Source organism: Myotis myotis, unplaced genomic scaffold, assembly GCF_014108235.1.
Source record: "Myotis myotis isolate mMyoMyo1 unplaced genomic scaffold, mMyoMyo1.p scaffold_m19_p_22, whole genome shotgun sequence".
Taxonomy (NCBI): domain Eukaryota; kingdom Metazoa; phylum Chordata; class Mammalia; order Chiroptera; family Vespertilionidae; genus Myotis; species Myotis myotis.
The window spans coordinates 2,821,511-2,845,208 of NW_023416327.1; the positions used below are offsets into that span (position 1 = coordinate 2,821,511).

At 49.4% G+C, this 23,698-nt stretch overlaps 2 protein-coding genes across 30 annotated transcripts in view; one reads left to right on the plus strand and one right to left on the minus strand.

Moving 5' to 3' along the window:
* Positions 1–23,698, plus strand: part of UXS1 (UDP-glucuronate decarboxylase 1) — a 120,666-nt gene that overhangs the window by 86,308 nt on the left and 10,660 nt on the right. For all 29 annotated transcript variants that reach the window (XM_036355340.1, XM_036355339.1, XM_036355342.1 and 26 more), the window contains 4 exons: positions 9,396–9,500; positions 12,517–12,576; positions 15,356–15,477; positions 22,390–22,509. In XM_036355340.1, the coding sequence (XP_036211233.1) occupies positions 9,396–9,500; positions 12,517–12,576; positions 15,356–15,477; positions 22,390–22,509 (407 nt within the window). The remainder of the gene's footprint in view (positions 1–9,395; positions 9,501–12,516; positions 12,577–15,355; positions 15,478–22,389; positions 22,510–23,698) is intronic.
* LOC118679007 (pyrroline-5-carboxylate reductase 2-like) lies at positions 2,293–5,741 on the minus strand. Its single transcript, XM_036355240.1, is given in 3 exon segments — positions 2,293–2,439; positions 2,442–3,320; positions 5,729–5,741. Coding segments are annotated over 3 exon segments (921 nt in total). The 3' UTR covers positions 2,293–2,410.

The following is a 23,698-nucleotide window of genomic DNA, read 5'->3' on the forward strand; positions in this document are numbered from 1 at the left end:
CATGCAAATGGAAAAGAAAAAAGCTGGAGTAGCAATACTCATATTCAACAAAATAGACTTCAAAATGAAGGCCATCTCAAGAGACAGCATGGGTCACTACATAATACTAAAGGGATCGATCCAACAATAGGATATAACGCTGGTAAACATATATGCACCCAATATAGGAGCCCCTAAATATGTTTTAAAACTTCTAGAGAACTTTAAGGGAGAGATTGACAACAATACAATCATAGTAGGGGACTTTTGCCCGGAGCCAATTCCAGCATGTCAGCAAGGGCTGAATCATCTGGAGTAGCAAGGGCATTTCCCCAAACCTGAAACGGATGCATTAAAATGATTGCTTGCTTCCAGACAGCTCAGGGCATCTTAATCTACATGTTATTGCCTCCTACTGGCCAAATACCTAAACAGCTGGAGGCATTTCCTCAAATCTGACAATGGACTGTGTATACGAAACCCTACCACTTGGAAGTGTCTATCTCTGCCTTGCCTCAGGACAATTTGTGTTAATAAAAAGAATGGGGTCTTGAGATGAGGAGATCTTAGTTTCTTTAGCTAGGCTCCTCTGACCCCCAAATGCCTTTCAAAATTATGCTTCGTCTCTGGACTCTTTATTAAGTTACACACAGCCCCTTCTCCAGATTGCTGAACCCTTCTAGATGCTGGAACAAGAACCCCGGCAGACTTTAACACCCTGCTGACTTCACTGGATCTTCCAAACAAAATATTAACAAGGAAACAGTGACTCTAAAGGACATACTGGACCAGATGGATTTAATTGACATTCATAGAACACTTCACTCCAAAGCTGCAGAATATACACTCTTAAGTGCACGTGGGTCATTCGCAAAAATAGACCTCATGTTAGGATACAAAACAAGTCTCTACAAGTTCAAGAAGAGTGAAATCATGTCAAGCATCTTAGATCACAGTGGAATGAAATTAGAAATCAACTATAGTAAAAACACCCCAAAACATTCAAATACATGGAGGCTAAATAGCATGTTATTAAACAATGAATGGGTTACCAATGAGATCAAGAAAGAAAGAAAAAAGTTTCTGGAAACAAATGCAAATGAACACACAACAACCCAAATCTCTGGGACACAGCAAAAGCAGTCCTGAGAGGGAAGTTCATAGCACTATAGATCTACCTCAAAAAACAAGAAAAATTAATAATAAATTATTTAACCCTACAACTTAAAGAAAGAGAACAACAAGAAAAGCCCTGAGTAAGTAGAAGGAAGGAAATAATAAAGATTAGAACAGAAGTTAATGACATAGAGACTAAAAAAACAATTCAAAAAATCAATGAAACCAAGAGCTGGTTCTTTGAAAGGATAAACAAAATTGATAAGGCATTAGCCAAACTCATCAAGAAACAAAAAGAGAGGACCCAAATAAATAAAATCAGAAACGAAAGTGGAAAAGTACCCACTGACACCACAGAAATACAAAGGATTGTAAGAAAATACTATGAACAACTATATGCCAACAAGCTGGACAGTGAGGATGAAACGGAAAAATTCCTAGAAAAATACAATATATGTTACAAGGTCTGTATATTTCACCATATGCCCACGACTCCAAGTCAAAACTCTGTCACCATATATTAGAACCTCCATCTTCCCTCTCCCACTTCCCTCTGGCAACCACCACAGTGCCGTTTGTGTTCCTAAATTTCAGTTTTATATTCCGCATGTGAGTGAAATCATACATTTCTTAGGTTTTTCTGAGTAAGCATAGCGATCTCAAGGTCCATTCACGTTGCGAATGGCACTATTTTGTCCTTTCTTATGGCTGAAGAGTATTCCATTGTGTATAGGCACCACATCTTTTTTATCCAGTCCTCTATTGTGGGACATATTGTTTGTTCCCATGTCTTGGCACGGTGGATAATGTTGCAGTAAACATATATGTATATATATCTTTGCAAGTACATGATTTCGAATTTTTCAGGCATATACTCAGGAGTGGGATTGGTGGGTCATATGGTAGCTCTATTCTTTTTTTTTTTTTTTAATAAAAAATAAAACTTTATTAAAGCGGCTAAACTTGGCGGGACCGAATCATACTTCCTCAATACAGCACAGTCACCCTGTGCGTTCTTGCTGCGGACAACTCCAAGCTGCTCGCGCTCATGCAAAGAGGATGCCCTTGTCGTGTGTTGCGCCCCTCACCTCGACGTGGCACCACACTGACGCTGCTCTGGGCTCCCGTTGGGGGACCAAGTGGGAATGTGCGGGGGTTCATCTGGCTTCTAGCATCTACCGCCCCTGCCACCGAGGGCTGCTTGGTCTGAACAGATTTAAGGAGCTTTTACACCAGGATCTGAAGACGGCTGAGCCTGCCCTCGCCCTGCCCGGCCCCTCCTGCGAGGGCCCTGTCACCGAGGGGCGGGGCTACCTTAGTCCTTCTTGCCTCCCGGGGCCAGCTTCTGGTGAGGACCTTCCCGGAGCTGAAGGGGGTCAGCGTGGACACTGTCGGGGACTCCAGCTTCACTCTGTCCAGGAGGGTCTTCTTGAGGGCGGCTGGGGAGACCTTTTCCTGGTCGGCCATGGACTGCAGCTCTCGTGTGCGGATGCAAGAGGCCTCCACGGCGTTGATGAGCAGGGAGCGGAAGCCCCCGCTCTCCAGGAAGTGCAGGGCATGGATGGTGGCGCCGCCGGGGGAGCAGACGTTGTCCTTGAGCTGGCCTGGGTGCTGCTCCGAGTCCAACAGCATCTTGGCAGCGCCCAGCAAGGCCTGGGCCCCCAGCCGGATGGCCAGGCGCCGGGGGAGGCCCATCTTCACCCCACCGTCAGCGAGCGCGTCCAGGGCCATGAACGCATAGGCAGGCCCGCTGCCGCTGAGCCCGGTGACGGCGTTGATCAGGCCCTCCTCCACCTCCGTGCAGAAGCCCACGCTGCTCATGAGCTGCTCCAGGAGCTGCCCATCCTCCACCAGGGCGTGGGTGCCCGTGGCGTACACCGTGGCGCCCTCCCGCACCACCACGGGCGTGTTGGTCATACAGCGGATCACCTTGGGGGCCGGCTGGAAGGCCGCCAGCTTCTTCTCCACGGAGCTGATGGTGACGCCGGCGGCACAGGACACCACGATGTGCCTGGCCTGGACGTCGGCCCCGATCTCGTCCAGGATGACGGGGATGATGTGCGGCTTCACGGCCAGGAACAGGACGTCGCTGTGCCTCACCGTCTCCTTGTTGCTCCGGGTCAGGTTCACCCCCAACTTCCTGAGCGCGGACACCGTGGGCAGGTCCATGTCCGGGGAGCTGGCGATTATCTTGTGAGCCGAAAGGATGCCCGCTGAAGCCCACGCTCATGGTCCCGGGCTCGGCGGCCGCAGGAATCGCCCCACGCGGGCGGGAGACGCTGTCAGGGGAGGCGGCAGGCGGAGAACCCAGGGGGCGGCGCCTCGGGAGCCGGATCCAGCCGCTTCCGCCCCGATCCCGCCACACCGGTAGCTCTATTCTTAATATTTTGAGGAATCGCCAGATTGCTTTCCATAGTGGTTGTACCATCTACATTCCCACCAGCAGTGAACGAGGGTTCCCTTTCCCCACAGCCTCTCCAACACTTGTTATTGCTTGTCTTGTTGATAATGGCCACTCTAACAGGTGTGAGGTGGTATCTCATTGTAGTTTTGATTTGCATTTCCCTGATTGTCCATAAGGTTGAACATCTTATCATGTATCTATTGGCTGTTTGTATGTCTTCTTGGGAGAGGTGTGTTTTCAGGTCCTCTGCCCACCTTTTGATTGGATTGTTTGTTTGATGTTGAGTTTTATGAGTTCTTTGTATATTTTGGAAATTAAGCCTTTGTTGGAACTACTGTTTGCAAATATCATCCCCCAATTGGTTGGCTGCCTGTTCATTTTGTTGTTCATTTATTGTGCTGTGCAAAAGCTTTTTAGTTTGATATAGTCCCATTCATTTGTTTTTTGCCTTTACTTCACTTGCTTTTGGGGTCAGGTTTATAAAATGTTCTCTATGACCCATGGCCATAAGTTTGGTACTTGTTTTTCTTTTTCTATGCAACTATTTTTCAGGTCTTATGTTTAGGTCTTTGATCCATTTTGAGTTAATATTTATAACTGGAGATAAACTGTAATCCAGTTTCATTCATTTGCATGTGGCTTTCCAATTATCCCAGCACCATTTATTGAAGAGATTATCTTTACTCCAATGTGCTGTGTTTCTGGCTCCTTTGTAGAAAATTATCTGTCCGTATACATCTGGTTTTGTAGCTGGGCTCTCTATTCTGTCTCATTGATCTGTGTGTCTGTTTCTCTGTCAATACCATGCTGTTTTGATGATTGCAGCTCTGTAGAATAATTTGAAGTCAGGTAGTGTGATACCTCCAGCTTCTTTCTTTCTTCTCAGTATTGCTTTGGCCATTCGGGGTCTTTTGTGGTACAAATCTGATGATTTTTTTGTTCTATTTCTTTAAAAAATGACATTGGGATTTTGATGGGGATTGCATTAAATCTTACATTGCTTTGGGTAATATGGCCATTTTAACTATGTTGATTCTTTCAACCCATGAACACGGGATATTTTTCCATTTCTGATAATTAGTGCAAATGTATTTTTCTTATGATTTTCTTAATAGCATTTTCTTTTTTCAAGCTTATTATATTATAAGAATAGAGTATATGCCCTGACTAGATGGCTCAGTTTGTTCGAGTGTCATCCTGTACACAAAAGATTGTAGGTTTGATTCCCAGTCAGAGCACATATCTAGGTTGTGGGTTCGATCCCCAGTCAGGTAGTGTATAGGAGGCAACTAATTAATGTCTCCCTCTCACACTGATGTTTCTCTCTTTCCCTTCCTATGTCTCAAAAAATCAATAAAAACATATTGTCAGGTGTTTTTTTAAAACAAAGAACATAGTATATACTGTGGTTTTTTTTCATTTTATTTTTTATTATATGGTCGTTTTTTAATAATCCAATCTTGAGTTGTTAAAATGTGGTTTTAAAATGAGAGGAAAAATATTTTCTGCATGGTCACTGTATTTATTGAATAATTGCTGAATGTCCCTATGTTCTTTTCAGTTATTCATTCTTTTATTCAATAGATATTGAAGAACTATCTTCATTTTTAATGATATTAGCCTAATATGGAGGCTGACATGCTTGGAAAGTGAAATAAAAGGAGAGAGTTTGATAACCAAAGGAGAGATCAGTAATAAGGCTCTTATAAGTCAGTGAAAGAGTGTATGAGTGCGTGCCAGGATGAGTGCAGTTTGTTCAAGGAGGGAACAATAAGTAATCAGAAAATCTTCTTGCCTCCTAATATGATTTAATACACTAACATGTTAATTATGTTAGAAAATTCATTTTAGAAATAACAGTTAATGTAATTTCTTAAAGTAGAATACAGAATTCAAAGTTGGAAAAGAAAAATCCTAATTGTAGTTAGATCTCATTCTATGCATGAAAAAAGCCCGAGACATGCTGTTTTACATCTGGCAAACATCCTAATTTCTTCTTGTTTAAAAACCATTTGATTTCCATTGCTAACTTGCATCTTTCCCATTTTATTTCATCTTCACCTGAGGATATGTTTTCCATTGATTTTCAGAGAGAGTGGAAAGGAGGGGAGAGGGGGAAAGAGAGAGAGGGAGGAGAGAGAGAGAGATGAGAGAGAGACACATTGATCAGTTGCCACTAGCACAGGCCCCCACCAGATCGAGGGTCGAACCTGCAACCCAGGTACATACCCTTGACCGGCATAGAACCCGAGACTCTTTAGTGCCCAGGCCAATGCTCCAACCACTGAGCCACGCCAGACAGGGCTTTCTCGCTGTTTTATATCCAGGTGTAGGTAGTACAGAATTGGCATTAGAACTTAGATCTCCGGATTCCAAGTCCACTGCCAATAGCACTCTATTTGGTTGCATTTTGCACACCAGAATTCTTGTTTTGTCTATACTGGGTTTTTTTTAATAATCTTTAATTTTCCAGTCATAGTTGACATACAATATCATATTAGTTACAGGTGTATACCCCAGAGATTAGACATTTCATAACTAAGTGATCATCGTACTAAATCTCACACCCATCTGAAACCATACATAATTATTAACTATATTTCCTCTGCTGTACTATATGTCTCTGTGACTATTTTATAACTACCAATTCTTCATCTGAAATTAAACTAGAAATTAATAATAAAGATAGTTGGAAAACCAAAACATATTTGGAGATTAAACAACATAATACATGTGTCAAAGAAGAAATATCAAGAGAACTTTAAAAGTATTTTGAACTAAATTAAAGAATTAGGTTTCTTATTTACTTTTTGTTCTTAGCTACTTATCAACTCAGAAAAACTGATGGGAGTTGGACAGCAGTCATAGGAGTTTCCTCATACTGAATTAGATTCCTTCAGTGCATTTATATATTGACAGACTGAAAACAATGTTAAAAGGTTTATGTGTTTTTAGGTTTTTTTTAAAGAAAAAGTATCCTTTCAACACCAGGGGTTCTATTTTTAAGTTAACCCAGTGGTTTTTAATCATCCATATTATAAATGCCCAGAATCTTCTTGCCTGGAGCGTCCAGGTCAGGGTGCCAGGAGCCCATGCATTCAGTGCTTCCATAGGTAATGACAGAGCAGGGGTTGATGGGGGATCTCGAACAATCTGCAGTGGCGCAGGAGCCTGGTTTTGACCCCTTATATTCTCAGGGTTGAGAAAGGGAGGAGAACAAATACATAAACTAAAGCCATTCATTTTTTACTTCAGCTTTGCTAATAAGTGTTTTACCCATTTTCACTAACACTTGTTTTCACCTGCATTCGTCATTCATAAGTATCTTTGTTTTTTACCATCTTAACCTTTTTTTTTATTGATTTGAGAGAGGGGAGGGAGAGAGAGGGAGAAACATTGATTTGTTGTTCCACTTATTTATACATTCATTGGTTGAGTCTTGTATGTGCCCTGGCGGAGATCAAACTGCACCCTTGGTGTATGGCAGGGGTAGGGAACGTCTGATCCCTATATGATCTGTGAAATTATTTGGTCTGGCTCTGCTAAGGCATCAGGGGTGAGTTAATTAAACTTAATTTTTGCAGGCTAATTTTTAAGTTGATAACGGCCCTTGGCAGGAAAAAGGTTCCCCAGCCCTGGTGTATGGGAACAATGCTCTAACCAACTCAGGAACCTGGCCAGGGTCCCATGTGAACCATTTTTTAAGTGTACAGTTCAGTAGTGTTAAGTGTATTCACATTGTTGTAAAACAGATCTCCAGAACTTTCTCACCTTGTTAAACTGAAACTATCCCCATTGAACAATAACACCTCTCTCCCACCCCCCAAACTAGCCCCTGGTAATCGCCATTCTGCTCTCTGACTCTATGAACTTGTCCACTCTAGGAACCGCATCATATAGGTGGATTCCTATGGTGTTTGTCTTCTTGTCACTGGCTTATTTTATTACGAGTAATGTCCTCTATCCACTGAGCCAAACCCGCTAGGGCCCTGTCTCCTTTCTCCATTGAGTGACTTGGCACCCTTGTTGAGGATCATTTGACCATATACAAAAAAGATTTGTTTGGGGCTCTTTATTCCATTGGTGTATATGTCTGTCTATTTGTGAGCGCCACACCATTTTGATTACTGTTGCTTTGTAATATGTTTTGAAATCAGGAAGTGTGAATCTGAATAATCTTGGCAAACAAAGAAGCCTCACAAGTATCCAGGAGATGGGGTCCACAGTCTTTTGCAAGCTGTTCTTGCCTCCCTCCACACACAGTTCTGGTAGAGGAAAAAAGTTACTGGCTATTCCGGGAACCTGTGCAGTGCCTGGAATTTCCTCCCACAGATACTGTCCCTGGAACCATCCAGCACCCGCTTCCCCTGGCCTTGTTGGCTCTTGTGTACGCAGTCTCAGAAACCTTCTCTCTCGGGCTCGAAAGACTGATAATTGGAGTGAATTAAGTGGGGACCAAGCTCACAGCCTGGAGCCGCCACTTCTCCTGTCTGAGGATGAGGAATTCTCATCTGACTCTCCCTCCGGGCTTGGGGAGCGTGTCAGGAAACAGCCCCAGATCCTTCCAGGTGCTGCAGTGATTCCCACACCTTCCTGGAGCTGACAAGAGATTTTCAGGGGACGGTTGGTGTGTGGGTGTGGGTGGGAGCTTGGGTACTCTTGGGTGGCAGGGATTTTTTGAGAAAGTTAAAGCAGTATTCATCATGGGGACTGTTTTTCGAGTTTGCCCGTCATCTCTGACACCTAGCCCCTGTGTGCTGTTCCCTGCAAGGAGGGCCCCGGTCCCTGCTTGGGAAGAGGGTGGGAGGCCAGGGGCCGGGGGAGTCCCGAGGGGCAGTCATGGAGGAATCGCTGCCGGTGCCCTTGCCTGGGGCTCAGGCTGTGAGCAAGGGAGGCCTCCTGTGCAGCGGGGTTTCGGGTCCCCCATTCCTTGGCTCTCCTATGATGGTGCTTGTTTTCTTAGACCTCGAGCTACAGTGGCCCAGACCGTCTGCCTGGAGGGATGGCTTTCCTCCCACGGGCTTGTTCCTCACTCTCCTTTCACAGGAGACCTTGTGCCCAAGTGTGTGGCAGGAGTTACTGACCCTGGAGAGCGAGGGTTTGGGGTGGTGTTGAAGTGATGCCTGTGCATGAGAGGAGGTGGGGTGGAGTCAGAATTGTTGTGCCATTTGTGGCTTTATAACCTCCTCCTGTGTACTGGATGCGTAGGAGCAAAATGAAAGGTTGTTTTCTTACAAATGTTTGAGCCTTTGTTTTTATGCCAGGTTTGCTTTACCGATTAAAAATGTTTACTTTAAGTCAGCAATTTTCAACTGTGTGCCGCAACAATTTTTAGAACATGCGATACCTGACCATTTAGTCTGGGGCACTGACCTCTTTTCCCTGAGATTGTCGCGTAAATGACATAACCAGCCAATGATAGGCAATACATGTGAATGAGTCTAAATTGTACCTATTCCTTTTGTCAGATTGGCAGAAAAAAATATACTTTTTGGTGTGTTGCAGAATTTTAGTGATTTTTGTGTACCCATGGGATGAAAAAAGGTTGAGAATCGCTGCTTTAGGTATTTGTGCTTAATTCTGGGCCTCAGTCTTCTAATTGGACTGCTTTACTGGGGAGGTCTTCTCAGAAAACAACCAGCTCGGCACTCAGATTGACCCTGATTAGAGGAGAAACGTCCACATAATTGGCCCAGCCATGTTTTCGTTCCAGATAGACTTTCAGTTTTTGTTTAAAGTTCTCCTAATGGCAAATTAGTTTCTATGGAGAATAATAAAATAAGTAACATTTTGGTAAAGTTACACAAACACCTTTATTAATCAGTGTCTACTCAGGCATTCATAATTTTTTAGTGTTCTCCTTGGAAATGACATACTTCCGTTTTGTCTCCTGCAGTTGACCAGATATACCATCTGGCCTCTCCAGCCTCTCCTCCAAACTACATGTACAACCCCATCAAGACGCTGAAGACCAACACGATCGGGACGTTAAACATGCTGGGTGAGTTGCCCTTCCTTGTTTTGCAGCTGTTGTTGGGAATACTGTAGACAGCCCATGTGTAGGCCTTTGTGCTGTGGAGCGTGATCCTGCTCTTGACATCCTCTCTCACCCGCCGCCTGGGCTATTTCACTGAGACTTTATTTGGCATCAGAATTGGTCGTGGGGAGATGGTCATTGTAGTAACTAACCAGTCTGTGTTGTCCCAGTTCAGTCCCCTGGGAATACCACCTGTGCTTCTGGTGAGGACCCAGCCTCCCTCCACTGTCCCCTCTGACTCACAGTGTGGTGCCTCCCTGCTGGAAAGGGCACTGGTGGCTCTGCTCCAAGATTGGGTTGGAGAGGATGACACAGACACACACACACAGCACACACCCCATAGACACACACAGACACATACAGCACACACACACACCACAGACACACACACCACACACATAGATACACCCCCACAGACACACCCCACAGATACACATACACTGGATGCACACCACACAGACAGGGAAACACACACACACACACACACACACACACGTTTCAGGAGCGCTCCTGGAGGGTGTGGGAGGACAACTGTCCTTACGGGGCTGTGGAAACCTAGTCCTGGCTCCAGACAGAACTGCAGGGCTCACTTAGGAGAGTGAGATGAGAGGAAGCCCTTAAAGGGCTGCATGAGTGTATTTCCACACGACATGAGTGATGTGCACATGTCCATGCTTGAGATGGGAGGCAGGGGTAAGCTGGGCACAGATGCCCAATACACTAGGGGTTTTGATTAGTTACAAACTGGAAAAAAGGAACCACTTTTTGAAATGTCAAGTAAAAACAGGTTTAGTTATAGGACATCTGAAGCAGGTTCTATAAATGGGTTTGGGAAGCTAGCACTCAATTTGAATTTGACTGAAGCCTCAGACAAGGGTCTGAAGAGGCAGCTGGAGGTTGGTTTCAAGGCTCGTAGACGACACGGGAGTCGAGCTCTGTGGGAAGTGAAAGGGCGTTTGTCTTCCTCTGTGTTGTGCCCGGCTTCTGCTTAGAGATACAGTGTGTGACAGGCTGCCCCGCCTTCGTCCCAGAGCTAGACACCACAGAGGAAAAGCCACTGAGCGCAGGATGCTTAAAAGATCTCATGTAGGCAGTGCAGTCAGGGCGCCCAGGGCACGGTCCTGGCATTGTGGAGGGCATTCAGATAAGGACTGTGCTCTGGCTCTGCCAGGGAACTTGGCCTCTCAGGCAAGAATGTACGGGCACAGGCAGTAGTGATTCCCAGGAGGAAGGGAAAGGTCTCAAAAAAGAGGCACCCGTGCAGGTGACTCTTGGGCTGGGGCCCGAACCCTGCGTGAGGTTGGACCTGGAGGTCTTGAAGGAATGACAGAGGGTTTTCAGGAATGACATGGACAGAAGCTGGAGAGGGACAGTCGCTAGGCCAGAAAGAGACCCAGATGGGACTTTGTATTCCGAACTGAGAGGAGCTGTTGCTAGCTGTTCTGCACTTGAGACAGGATGCCCCGAACGTCGCCCGGCCTTTTCCGGGTAGGGACCTGCTCTGTGCTTCACCGCCTCCCTGCTCCTGTGCCTGGCGTCTTCCTGATGCAGCCTCTCTGTCCAGCCTCTGCATAGGCACCGGGCCTGGCTGCAGCGCCGCCCTGTTCCCCTGGCTGCGGCCTGAGGCCCGGAGGCCCTGTGCGGAGGAGGCCAGCATGGAGGAGGCAGCCGTCACGAGTGCACCCTGTCAGTGCCCTGGTGATGATACTGAACTGTAGTTTTGCAAGTTTTTACCATTGGGGGAAACTAGATAAGGAAGGGGTACCTGGGATCTCGGTATTCTTTCAACTTAGAAGTTTAAAGAAAAGACCTCGGATCCTTCACTGTGAAGCAACTACCGTTGCCTCTGTGTCGTGATGTGTGGTCCGCCTCTCGGGCTCTGTGGGGTGAACTGGAGTGAAGGAGATGGGGCCGGTGTTGGGAGCCTACGAATTCCATGTCACACTACATCCTGCCCATTTCCTTCCTCAACCACAGGGGGCATATGCACAGGCTAGCTCCAAATCTTGTTTTCCAGCAGCTCTGTTCTCTTGTTCTCCGCGCACGTCCTCATAGCCCCCAGATGCTGTGCACTCCCACCCCTGGCCTCCTCATCCTAGGCCCTTCCCTTCCTTCTGTCTGCCCGGCTTCTCCAGAAGTGGCTGCAGGCTCTGTGCTCCCCCCTCCCGCTCCTCCTCGAAGCCCTTCCTGTGCCTGTGTGCTGGGTGCTGGTGCTGAGCCCGTCTGCACAGGGCTCTGTGGTGGAGGACATTTGGGAAGTGCTGGGTTAAGTGAAGGGCGTGGTGTCCTCTGTACCTCCTGCACATCGGGACTCTGACTCTGCACCTTGCGCTACCACCATAGATAAAGCTGTTCTCGTCCATTCTGCATGTCAGGGCGAATGCAGGAAAAGTTCAGAGCAGGGGCGGAATGTGGGGAGTTCCTTTGGGGAAGATGGTGCTGTTTAAGCCAAACCTGGAAGGAGGTGGGAGGATGGGGTGGGGGTGTCCAGACGGAGGCTGGTTCAAGCGCAGTAGACGGTGCCAGGAGCATGCGGAGAAAGTGTCAGGTGGATCATTTGGGGGCAGTAGTGGAAGGAAGTTAAAGTGCAAAGGGCATTATCTTATGCCAAACAGGGGGAAGCCACCTCATAACATAGTGTTGGGGCAAAGGAATCTTTGTGAAACTCCAAATCACACGTTATCAAACCCACAGATCCTGCATTTGGCCCTGCCTAGTTTATTAGCATCTCACTAAGTGCTGGGCTCCTCAGGGTTCACTTGTGCTTTCCTTACTGTTTTTATTGGTTTGTTGTTGGTGGTGGGGTTTTTAACCCCTTCTTTTCCAAAGTAGATGCAATAAGAGTGGAGACTGAGGATGCATGGATGTCAGATGCCATTAGCACTAAAAGATTGCTGAAACTGGCAACCAAAGTGGGCATGTGTGTTTCTTCCTTGTCTCCCTGAAGTGACGGTTGCTCTTGTGTCCCTGCTCTCTGTAGGGTTGGCGAAGCGAGTCGGTGCTCGCCTGCTCCTGGCCTCCACATCGGAGGTGTACGGAGGTAAGTGGGTGGGGCTTCTCTGGGGCGGTTCGAATCCTGTCTTAGGGAAGGAAGGAATCAAGGGTGGGTCCAGAATTCCATTTCTAAGGAGGCAGCGCTTTTTGACTCCGGTGCACAGCAGCCAAGAGGCTCCTGTGTCTGCTGTTGTCTCCGCATCGCAGACTCAGACTCTGCCTCCCTCCCGCTGAAGCACGCCCTCCCGGCCTGGATCACGGCTCCCTGGCGAGGAGGACTGCCGGTCACGGTTCCGCAGAAGTCGTTTTGCATTTTGTTCTGAGAGCACCCAGAAATCGATTCATTGGGGATTCTTTGCCCGTCTAGCAGGTGCACGTTATTCTTCAGTGTAAACAGTGGCGTTGTGAGCGACCCCGAGAACGGGGGGTTGGCCTTGAAGAGTGCTTCATGAAGGGACTTGTGCTGGTGCCTCCCTGTTGCATAACCGTTTCTGGAAGAATCTACCAGAAAACTCAAGGGTCTTTCCTGCCAGTCTGCAGCACTTCACTGCCCTCCGTGGGGAGTGGGGTGAGGGCTGACATGACAGGTTGTTTACGTGGATAAACACTTTCAGTTCACGTAGCAGCAGGAGCCAGGCTTGGCTGTGGTGGAACTTAGCCACCTCATGTACCATTTTGGACAGATAAATGTGGAGTGGAAGGGCAGCATGGAAGAGGCGGGTTGTTATTAACGAGAACCAATGGAAAAAGTCTGAGAAACGGAAATTCCACTACATGTAGTCATGTTCTTTGTAATCCTTGTGGAAAAGGAGAGCTCCGTCCACTTCTCTGAAGTCCTCCGGGTTAAAGGGCGGGACTGCCCACAGTCCCCTGTTCGCCCTGTTGCTTAGCAATGGGTAGGTGAGTGGCCCTGGAATTCTCCCTCCCTGTTCTGTCCATCTCAAGACTGCAGAGATCAGCAAGTTCCCCATGCGCATCGGATGGTCCCCTTTTTCCGCGGAGGGGCTTCCCATGTCACATAAGGAGAGGCGTTGACAGAGTCCTCGGCCTGTGTCTTTAAATGCCTCAGACACCAAGGTGCTCGAGTTCTCTGTCCAGGAGGGCCCGTGACAGCTCTCCACATCCACCGCTTTCTCCTCCCACCTCGTTATCTGAGCATTGGCAGTGGCTTCTGGTCTTCAGGGTCGTAAATACCGTCAGGGCTGCACTCCTGGGCCCACCTGGTGCTCTGCTCTGATGGTTCATGACCGCATAAACGCGCTGGGGCGTGCGTGCTGGTCTGCCAGCCGGCACACTGTGGGCAGGGGAGCCTGGTTAGGAAGTATGTCACTGGCCCTTTCCTTTTGTAATTTCAAAGTGATTGCATGAGAGACCTTTTTTTTTTTTAAGTATATTTTATTGATTTTTTTTACAGAGAGGAAGGGAGAGGGATAGAGAGTTAGAAACATCGATGAGAGAGAAACATCGATCAGCTGCCTCCTGCACATCCCCCCATTGGGAATGTTGCCCGCAACCAAGGTACATGCCCTTGACTGGAGTCGAACCTGGGACCTTTCAGTCTGCAGGCTGATGCTCCATCCACTGAGCCAAACCGGTCAGGGCATGAGGGACCTTCTTAAAGCTGTGCCATGGACTGTGGGCATTCCAGGGGTGGATGGGCATGCCCAGCCTTCTCCTCATCATTGGCCAAATTTCGGATCGTCTCCTTTGGAGCCTAGCTGGCCAGTCCTTGTGAAGAATCCCCAGGAAAGGTGTGATGGGGACCATCCATCACATCTGTGTGAATTGACGTCACTGGTTTTCTTCTCTCCGGGAGTGTTTGCCTGAGACCTCTCTCACCATGCAGTAAAGCGTGCCTCTTCTCAGGGGAGTTTAAAGCTCAGAAGCAGATAGAAGGTGTGCACCTGCCCTGAGCCTCCACCCCCCTCTGAAAGAGGTGCCGGTCCCAGTGGGCGACCACAGGGGCACGTGTGCGCCACGTCCCCTCCCTTGTGCCCACACGTCGAAGTCAGATTCTGCTACAAGTTACACAAGGAGTGAATTTACAACATAGGTTCCTGGACTTGTCCAGATTTCTTGGCAAAGATTTACACATTTTGTACCATGGGTGTACATGGTTGTATAAAATTCCTGGTGTACTAAATTAGTTATTAATTCACATTCCAAAAGTATACTTGTGTTAAAGAATTTATTACTGGGATTTCTTAAGTAGTCATTTCTCTGGTACATCTCAAAGTGTGATTGAATTACACACCAGAAACACGGGAATTGGGGACTATAAAACGTGTGCTAAAGGGACAAGCAGCCTTTGCTATTGACCTCCCACCGGCCCTGGACCAGGGCTCCTGGTGTCTCTGAGGTTTTGGTCTGTGCTGGGGATGGCACACGTGAAAGTCATCTTCTGCAGAGATGCTCTTATATTTTTTTTCATTAAATACATGCTTTGCTTTCCTCACATATTTTATAAATATAAAATTGAACCATGTATCTCTTCACATAGATTATATTTAATTATAGTTTGACAATGATTTAAAAGTTATGAACAATTTATGGGAGAGGGGAAGGCTAAAATAGAGAGCCTTTGATCTTTTCATTTTTTCTCTGTAAAATATGGTATTTAGCATGAGAGGTAAGAACAGCATATCCCACTGGAACTTAGTTGAATGTGGAACACTGAATTCTCTAGATACGGGTCTTTCCACATGTAAAGTTCATTTTGGTCTTCCCACAACTCCCTTTTGTATCATAAATCGTCAGTGTTCATCATGGGTATGAACTTGAAACAAGGAGGGATTAAAACACGGTCTCGTTTCTCCTTCTCATAGACCCTGAAGTCCACCCTCAAAGCGAGGAATACTGGGGCCACGTGAACCCGATAGGCCCCCGCGCCTGCTACGACGAAGGCAAACGGGTTGCGGAGACCATGTGCTACGCTTACATGAAGCAGGTATCGGCCAAGCTTGTGAGCTGGGGCACAGACATGTGAAGCGCCCGTTTCACTGAATGTGCAGCACTGAAGGAGTGAAATGCCATGATTACCTGCAGGGGGCGCTGGGAAGGAAGCCCAGACCCCACTGTTTTACATTAATGGTATTAGCAACAGTTTCCTTCCTTTAAAATGGTGCTTTCCAGGGGGTGAATTCCTCGCTTTGGAATACAACCGCAAGGCTCGGAACTCCATGCTGCTTTTGCCCACGTGCCGTGCCCACCAGCAGCCAGAAGTGCCTGTGTTTCCTGCAGCCCCCGAGTCAGTGGCTTATGCTTTTCACCTCCGTCTCTGTAGGTGTAAAGTGAGTGCATGGTTGCTCTCGTCTGCACCTCTTCGGGAGCTGTTATTACTGTATCTCCTGCTCTCCGTTACTCATTGCTTCCCTGGGGGCTGTCCCTGGTAGTTTCATGTCCCAGATTTGGTCCCCACACACTGGAGCGGACAGAGCCCACAGACTGAGGCAGAGGATGTGGTTCTGCCTGGCTCTGCTGCTGCCTCGTCCTCAGAGGTGTGGCCTGACCTCCTTGGTCACTCGGTGCTCGGCTCTGACATGGGCTCCGTGCATGGCCTGCCTGCCTCAGGCTGTGCGGGAGCCAATGACACCTCCAGACAGGCCCAAGGGACCGGGCAGAACCTGGCTAGTCCGTCCACTTGGTGACCATCCTGTTGTGCTTGGACCCGCGCTCTGAGCTCATGGACGTGCCCTTCATTAGAGGGAGGGACATGTGGACTGGACAGGCTTGTGCTCTCAGGACCTAAAGTGGAGTGGGCTGTGTCCCTGGGCCTGGGGTCCCTTCTGCCTGCAGAGAGCTGGGAGTTCAGAAGCCATGGGCTTCATGGGAGGGAGAGGCACTCTGGATGCCTGGTGCTGATGGCCAGGGTGTCCCTGTGCGTCTTCATTGTTGTTTTTAGTGAAATGCCAACATTAAAGCCCACAAAATAGCCTTGTGCTGATGTAGGTATTTAGGCCTTTCTTCCCTACTTCTCGGCCAGAAGCAGAACTGATTGCTTTCCAAGCTCCTTCGGGCCGTTGACCCATTTATTTTAAAGAAGCACTAACCAGTTCTAGAAAGGACAGACTGTCATCATTTTTGAGGCTAGGCTATCTTGACCCCAAAATATAAGATGGTCTCCCAGACAGATAGCACAGCCCGTATGCATGCTGGTACTTCAGAAAGCCTGAATGCCAGGGGACTTGCAGTCGCATTGTATCCACAGTAAGTGTGAAGAGGATGTGTCTCACCGTTTTCTTTTGCTTTCAGTCTTGTATTTCTCAGTGAATTTTTACAGAGGTACAGCTGGTGGGCAAATAGGACAATTTTATTGAACTTTTAATTTTTATTAAAGGATTAATAGTGTAACTTAATTGATAATTTTGTAAGTATACATATTACCTTATGGAATGAACTCATGATGATTACAGTATTTAGTAATGATACTAGAGGCCAGGTGCACAAATTCATGCATGGGTGGGGTCTAGCCAGCCTGCCCCGATGGGGGGCCATTGGGCTGGGCCGGCTGGGGAGAGGGGCTGCGGGGGGCTGGCCAGGGGGAGTGGGGGCCTGCAGGCAGTTGGCTGGCCGGCCCCACCCCATTCATGGTGGGGGGCAATCGTGGGCAGGGCTGGCCAGGGAGAGGGGCTGCGGGTGGTTGGCCAGCCAGCCTCGCCCCCAATCCTGGTGGTGGGGGTCGATCAGGGGCTGGGTCGGCCAGGGGGATGGCTGCAGGAGGTTGGGGGGGTCCAATCGGGGACCCAGTTGAGCAAGTTGGCTGCCACAGTGCACATCATAGCGACCAGTCGTTCTGGTCGTTGCGTCACTCCGGTCGCTTGGCTTTTTTATATAGAGATAGCCAGTGTTTGCTGAGCACCGACTGTATGCCAGGAACTGGAATACACCTCTGAGTGCTGGCAGGGCCCGCATTTCACGCAGATTAACACTGTCAGCCATGTCATCGGTTGGTGAGCTCTGGAGCGTAGCACCTGTATCACTCTGGACTGTCAGCATTTACACTTCTGCTCACATGGGTCCCAGGAGATGAATGGCACAGGTGGCATTGCCCTGGAAACTGAAGTAATGTGCCCATCGGAAGCCCCCGTGTGGACAGCTGTCTGTGGCGGAGTGCCCCTGCTCAGCGGGGTCCTTGTGAAGGACGCACTCACAGGAAGGATGATGCTCTGGAATGTGTGACATGTCTCATCACACGAGAGGCCCTAACAGCTGATGGCTGAATGGACGGAAAAGACACACCCCTGGCCAAGGTCACAGTGTGCCTGCCAAATGGGCTGGTCTCTGTTAGGCTCAGCCTGTGTCAGGGCTCAGTCAGCTTATTCTCCCCTCATTCCCGCAGCCCCTTTGAGGTGGATGTGGGCCACCCATTTTACAGATGGAAGAGTGGGCCCTAAAACTTGTTTCCAGCTCCCAGGCCTATAAGCAGAGCTTCAACCAGGCCTGGCAGCCCTCAGGGTGTGTTCCTCCCCTTTTCCTGCCATGCTGGCGGGCCATCGGGGGGTGAGGAAGCTGGGCCAGCGGGAGGAGATGCAGCTCTGAGTCCAAGGGCACCGGGTTCCTTTGATGCACAGTGAGGTAGTGACACCCAGGACGGGTCCAGGCTACACACTGCTCGAATCACCACTGCTCCGCAGGGCAGGGAGGCTGTGGCGGGAGCCGCAGCAGCTCGTGCGCACCCTTCCAGGATAGCAGCTTTTAGGGGAAAGTTCAAAACTATCTGTGGACTAATGTAAAAAAAAATAACCCGAAAGAAGGATGAATCTGGTGGGGTTCTATGTCTTTGGCATGTTTTAATTAATTATTTCATAACAAGTTATTTTTTAATACATAATGACATATTCACTTTTAAGTATAAATCATTGTTTTCTCTCCCAGATGGTATGTGGATATATATTTCTCTGAATCAATATAAGGATTGAGAATATAAACAAGATAAATACAAGTAGGAATAATCTTTGTATCGTTTCTCTTTTCCAAATAATTCTCTTCTGAGTCTCTCTTAATGGAATATGCTAATGTATTCAAAATAGAATTTGATTTCCCAGAAAAGAAGTCTATGGCATGTGTCCATCTTAGAGACACAGAGAGACACTCCCTTGGGTTTCCTTCAGGGGATGGGTGAGATGGAAGTGAGATCAAGGGCACAGCACCTTTGTGAATACTTTTAACTTGTCGGAGAGGCATTAAATGGTGGCTCTGTGTGCACTGGGTGTGGTGGGTTTGTAAATGTGGGGACTTCTCCGGTGGGTGTGGCCAGCTCACCGCCCTGCAGAGCCTGATGCTGCAGATGTGTGGCCCACCCACTGGGCAGGGTCAGCAAACAGGCCGCCATTCATAACACCAGACCAGCAGAGCAGAGGCACAAGCACTGATGGTCATCTAGCCCGTGGCTGAGGAAATAGCTTTGTTTTACTCTCAGGCATCAAAATACTTAAAAAGTAGTGGTTAGTATGTTCCTTATATTTTAGTTTTTAAAAAGCACTCAACAAGCAGCTGAAAAAAGTCAAGGGTTCTTTTGGTAGCATTCACACCCTGGGGTCAGACCCTTGTGGCCTGGACCTGCCCAGCGCTGCTGCCTGCTGGCTGGGCACCCGCCCTCCATGCCTGCTGTCCTCCTAGGAAGTGTGCCCTCCTAGCCTGGACGTGAGCTTAGCCTGCTGTGTAGCAACACTCAGGCCAGGTGGTTACGACCCAGCGAAGCAGGGCTGTTGGGGAAGATTGCTAGGCAGACAAGTGCTGCTGTCCCTGACAGGTGTGGCCTCCCTCTGCCAGGACACCAAGTGGGAATTGCATGCCCCAGAGCCTTGCTCAGCAAAGGGAGCTCTGCATTCTGTGAGAGCCTCTTCCTGCCCAGGTGGGGAGCAGAGCGCATCAGATGTGGGTGTTTCTGCCTCAGGCCTGCGTGGCTCTGTCCCTCTCAGGGGCCTGAGGAAGACTAAGAAAGTGTCAGAGAGTAGGCCTGCTGGCCCTGGGAGTACTTCCCATTAGCTCTGCCCTGTCCCCACAGGTAGAGAGGCCCGGGGGCCTCTCTCGGGACAGGCTGTCCACACAGTGGAGGGCGGTCCTCTCCTGTGAGCACCGCTCTCCCTGCGCGCTGCTTCTCTGTCCCACCTGCACCTTCCGTCAGTGAAGATAGTGACCACGGCCACACTGTGTGTTCAGGGCCGGAGCCGGCTTGCCAAGCAATGGCCACATAGGGGAACTGTAGGAGACCATTGAATCCCTCCTGGTAACATCTCTGTCCCTGGAGTTGTTGGGGAGGGAGGAAGCCCTGTCCCTTCATTGCACCACCTGCCTCCCCAGCCCCTTACCCCGCCGGCTGAGTCAGATGCAGGAAAGAGGCATTCGGGTGCCCCTTTCCCATCTGGGGTTGTATAGTACCCCAGTCTAGCCACTGTTTCCCACCCCCAGGCATTAAAGGGCTCCTGGGCTCCTGGTGGAAATGTTTCTGAGATACTTTACATGGGGTTCCCATTGCACCAAGATTTAGTAATCAAAGAAGGAGGTCAAAGTTCAAGGGTAGATACCAGGTTTAGAGCCGTCACTTGGAAATAGACAGGAATGATGGCCGTTTCAAAGCAGATTCGTGTGTTTTCTTTAAACTCGGTAGATGGATATTACTGTCCCCATTCCAGAGATTACCATCTGAAATCTGGGCATCTCAAGTGCCTTCCCAGGAATGTGCAGCTGGTGAGGGCCAAGACCTCCCCGGGCCTCGGGGCTCCCCCAGGCATTCCAGCGCGGCTCCCTGTGTGTGCCTCAGATGCTGGCCCACTGCTGTTATGTCGGGTGACTCACTCTGGCGGAGTTATGCTGGCCCTTGATAAACCTCTTGAGGCTTGGAGACATGAGTGAGTGAGTGAGTCACCCCACCTGGGACAAGACCATGGGCACAGTGAAACCAGCCCCTGTCCGGCCATGTGGCACAGGCCCTCCTCCTCGCCGGGGTGAAACATGCACCGCTTAGTGGTCAGCAGACTCCCTGGCAAGTGGGGTGCTGAGTGCAAGTCAGCAGCTTGTGTTGTGCACTGGTCCTTCAGAGGAGGGTCTCCTTAAGAGAGGCATGGTGCCTGGTTTTCTACCCTGGGAGGCAGGCTTTGGGTCACTGGCCTTTCCTCAGATGGGGAGTAATTATACCTTCCTCCAGGATGTGGGTGCCACCACACAACCTCCCTCAGCAGCACGTGGGTGCCTGCTGACTCTCCCCATCCTGCGCAGGGCACCGCAGGAGGAACCCCAGGGGCTGCGTGTCAGGTGGCTAATGAGCTGCCCGCGGTGGCACCCGGTGCCTCTGTCCTGACGCTGCATAGGAAGAGCCCGTGCACGAGCGGGGAGCAGGGCTCAACCGGGGGAGCCTGGGTTTGTGCTGATTTGATTTGGAAAGTGAGGCTTAATAGGGAGCCAGTCTGGGTGCAAACTGGGCTTGAGAGCCAGAGTTGTTGAAAAATCATGTGACCATCTCTGCAGCTGCACCTGTCCCAGGCGTTGTCCTGTGCTACCTGAGGTGACGATCCAGATGGGAAAATCAAAACAGGCAGCTTCCTTGTGGGTGGCCAGGTAGTGTCTGCAGAACTCCGCTTTTAGGGAGCCGTGTTCTGGAACGTGCCTGAGGAAAAGGAAGGCCGAGGACAGAAGTGTTGCATTTGCTGCAACCCTTATAAGCCCATTGACCCTCCTGCCAAGCATGTGGATGTGACTGTTTTTCTGGTCTCTTCCTAGAATGAAGCCACATTTATCCCCTTCTGATTCTTTCCTCATCTTAACAATGAAACACAAGTCGATTCTTCTGAGTTATTTTCTGTTGAGTTCAATACCTCTGTCCCTGCCTCCTTCCTCCCTTCCCCCATATTTTTTGAAATATTCTCTGTTCAGTAGAGAAAAGGGCTGATTTCAAATTGCTAGACCAAATATAACAGCTCAGCCCTAAAAATCTGAAAAGCCATGTGAAAGTGTTTTAATTATTATGTATTGCTGGAGGAGTTCGCAGAAATATAGTGGGCCCTTGGGACCCTTTTAGGAAACTTGGGTTCCTAAAAGTTAACTGTGTGCTAGGTCCATCATTTCCAACCATGTCCTGTCTCAGCACATGTAGAAACAGCACACCAGGGACCTGGGTGAGGCGCTGTGGCCAGCTGGGTGGGACATAGGTGAGGCACTGTGGGCAGATGGGTAGGACATAGGTGAGGCACTGTGGCCAGCTGGGTGGGACATAGGTGAGGCACTGTGGGCAGATGGGTGGGACATAGGTGAGGCGCTGTGGGCAGGTGGCCAGTGGGTGGGACATAGGTGAGGCGCTGTGGGCAGATGTGGCCAGTGGGTGGGACATAGGTGAGGCGCTGTGGGCAGGTGGCCAGCCGGGGGGCTCCAGCCTCTTTGAGGTCTGACGTGGGCCCTTGGGACCCGGCAGCTGATTGCTTTTAGCTCACTCCCCTGGGGTGGAATTCTGTGCTGCACAGCCTCCTTAGCTAAGGGTCTGTTTGGCTCCCAGCTGTGCCAGGTGTAAGGTGGTAAAATAAGAGAAGGAAAAAACTATTTCAACCAGTAGTGACAATAGCAACACTTAAGTATCACTGGGCTTGTGCTGAGGGCAACACAGGCTTCATGGTGCAGGTGCCCAAAGAGAGTGTTCACACTGCTGCTGTGGGTGAGATGTGGGATATGTCTGACTTTCTTCAGTGTGACTGTGTAGTCTTCAGGTGTGTGTACTTCAAGCACACTGCGCGTGATAAAAACAAAACAGCCATTTTCACTTGGAGTGAAAAGCAGACCGTTTCTGACATGTTTATGTGCAGGGCACTGGGCATGCAAAGCCTCCCAGCAGCCGTGGAGCTAAGCCATCTCACTCTGCTCCCTGTTCCAGGAGGGCGTCGAAGTGCGAGTGGCCAGGATCTTCAACACCTTTGGGCCGCGCATGCACATGAACGACGGGCGGGTGGTCAGCAACTTCATCCTGCAGGCGCTCCAGGGGGAGCCGCTCACGGTAGGTGCCTGCTCAAGTGATGAGTGCGCGCTGGGTCAGGGGTCAGGGTCCTGCCGCTGCCGCTTGGGGTTTCTGTATGTCCCGGCACTGCTAGTGGCTGGGAGGGGAGGCGCATGCATAGGATCCGGGAGAGGGATGACCTGGGTCACCTTGCTTTCGAAGCCTGCCGAGAACATGGAGCATGGGCCGCGGGCGTGGTCCACACTGCCCAGGCCTCGGGGCCTGTCTGCTGTGCCGGCCTGCCTGCAGAGACCTTCCCGGATGCTTGCTTGTCCCACTGGCTGTAGCCAGGGTTGTGTCTGTGCTCAGGGGCCGCTCAGGTGGCCGAGAAATGGACATTTGTCTGGTTGGTTTGGGCACTTTTCTCTGACAGGGTCTCTCCACTCGGGAAGCTTCGAGCCTGGGGCCACCTGGTGGGTTGGGGTCAGGGGTCCAAGTGTGTGGCAAGGAGGAGGCCCCGCTGCTCAGTGCCCTCAACACCCCCTCAGCCTGCTTGGCCAGGCGTTTGCTGGTTAAGTTCGGGTGGTTTTCTCCGGTTTTGTCAAATCCTCAGTTCCCTCCTCTCTCCTCTTCCTGCTTCTCTCTCCCTCTGCCTTTCCCAGTCCTCTCCCTGCCTTCCCACCTCCATTTCTTTGCTCTTCACTCTGAGGTGCTGGGAGAGCTCAGTGCTTGGTGGAACTCTGAAAGTTCTGCAGGGCCGTTTGCTTGTCAGCTAAGTGTGTTCCTGGGGGAATATGGCTGCATGGACATACGAATCCATCTGTCCATACGTCCGTCTTCCTTTCTCTGCTGTCTACTAATAGAGTCAGTTACTGTGTCTGTTCTTTGATCTTTACCTGTTAATTCATTTAGTGCTCACAGCAGATCCCTGGGTGCAGGCGACTTACTGTGCCTGGTTTCCAGATGCGGAAATGGCAGCACAGAGATGAGATAAGGTGCCCAGGCCTACGTGGCCAAATGTTGGCAGCTGTGTTTGAACCCAGAGTCTCCGCTCTTGATCACCGTTCTTAGGTGTGTTTGCTGTACCGCCACCAATTTAGCACCAAAAGCTTTGCCAAATTAGAACCAAAACAATGATGTGGCTTTTCCAGGGGAGTTTTGTTTAACCCATTGTAGGGAAGAGGTGAAGTCAGACACCAGCTCTGCCTGCGTTGGTGTCTGAGGACAGGCACACTGGTCACACACACTC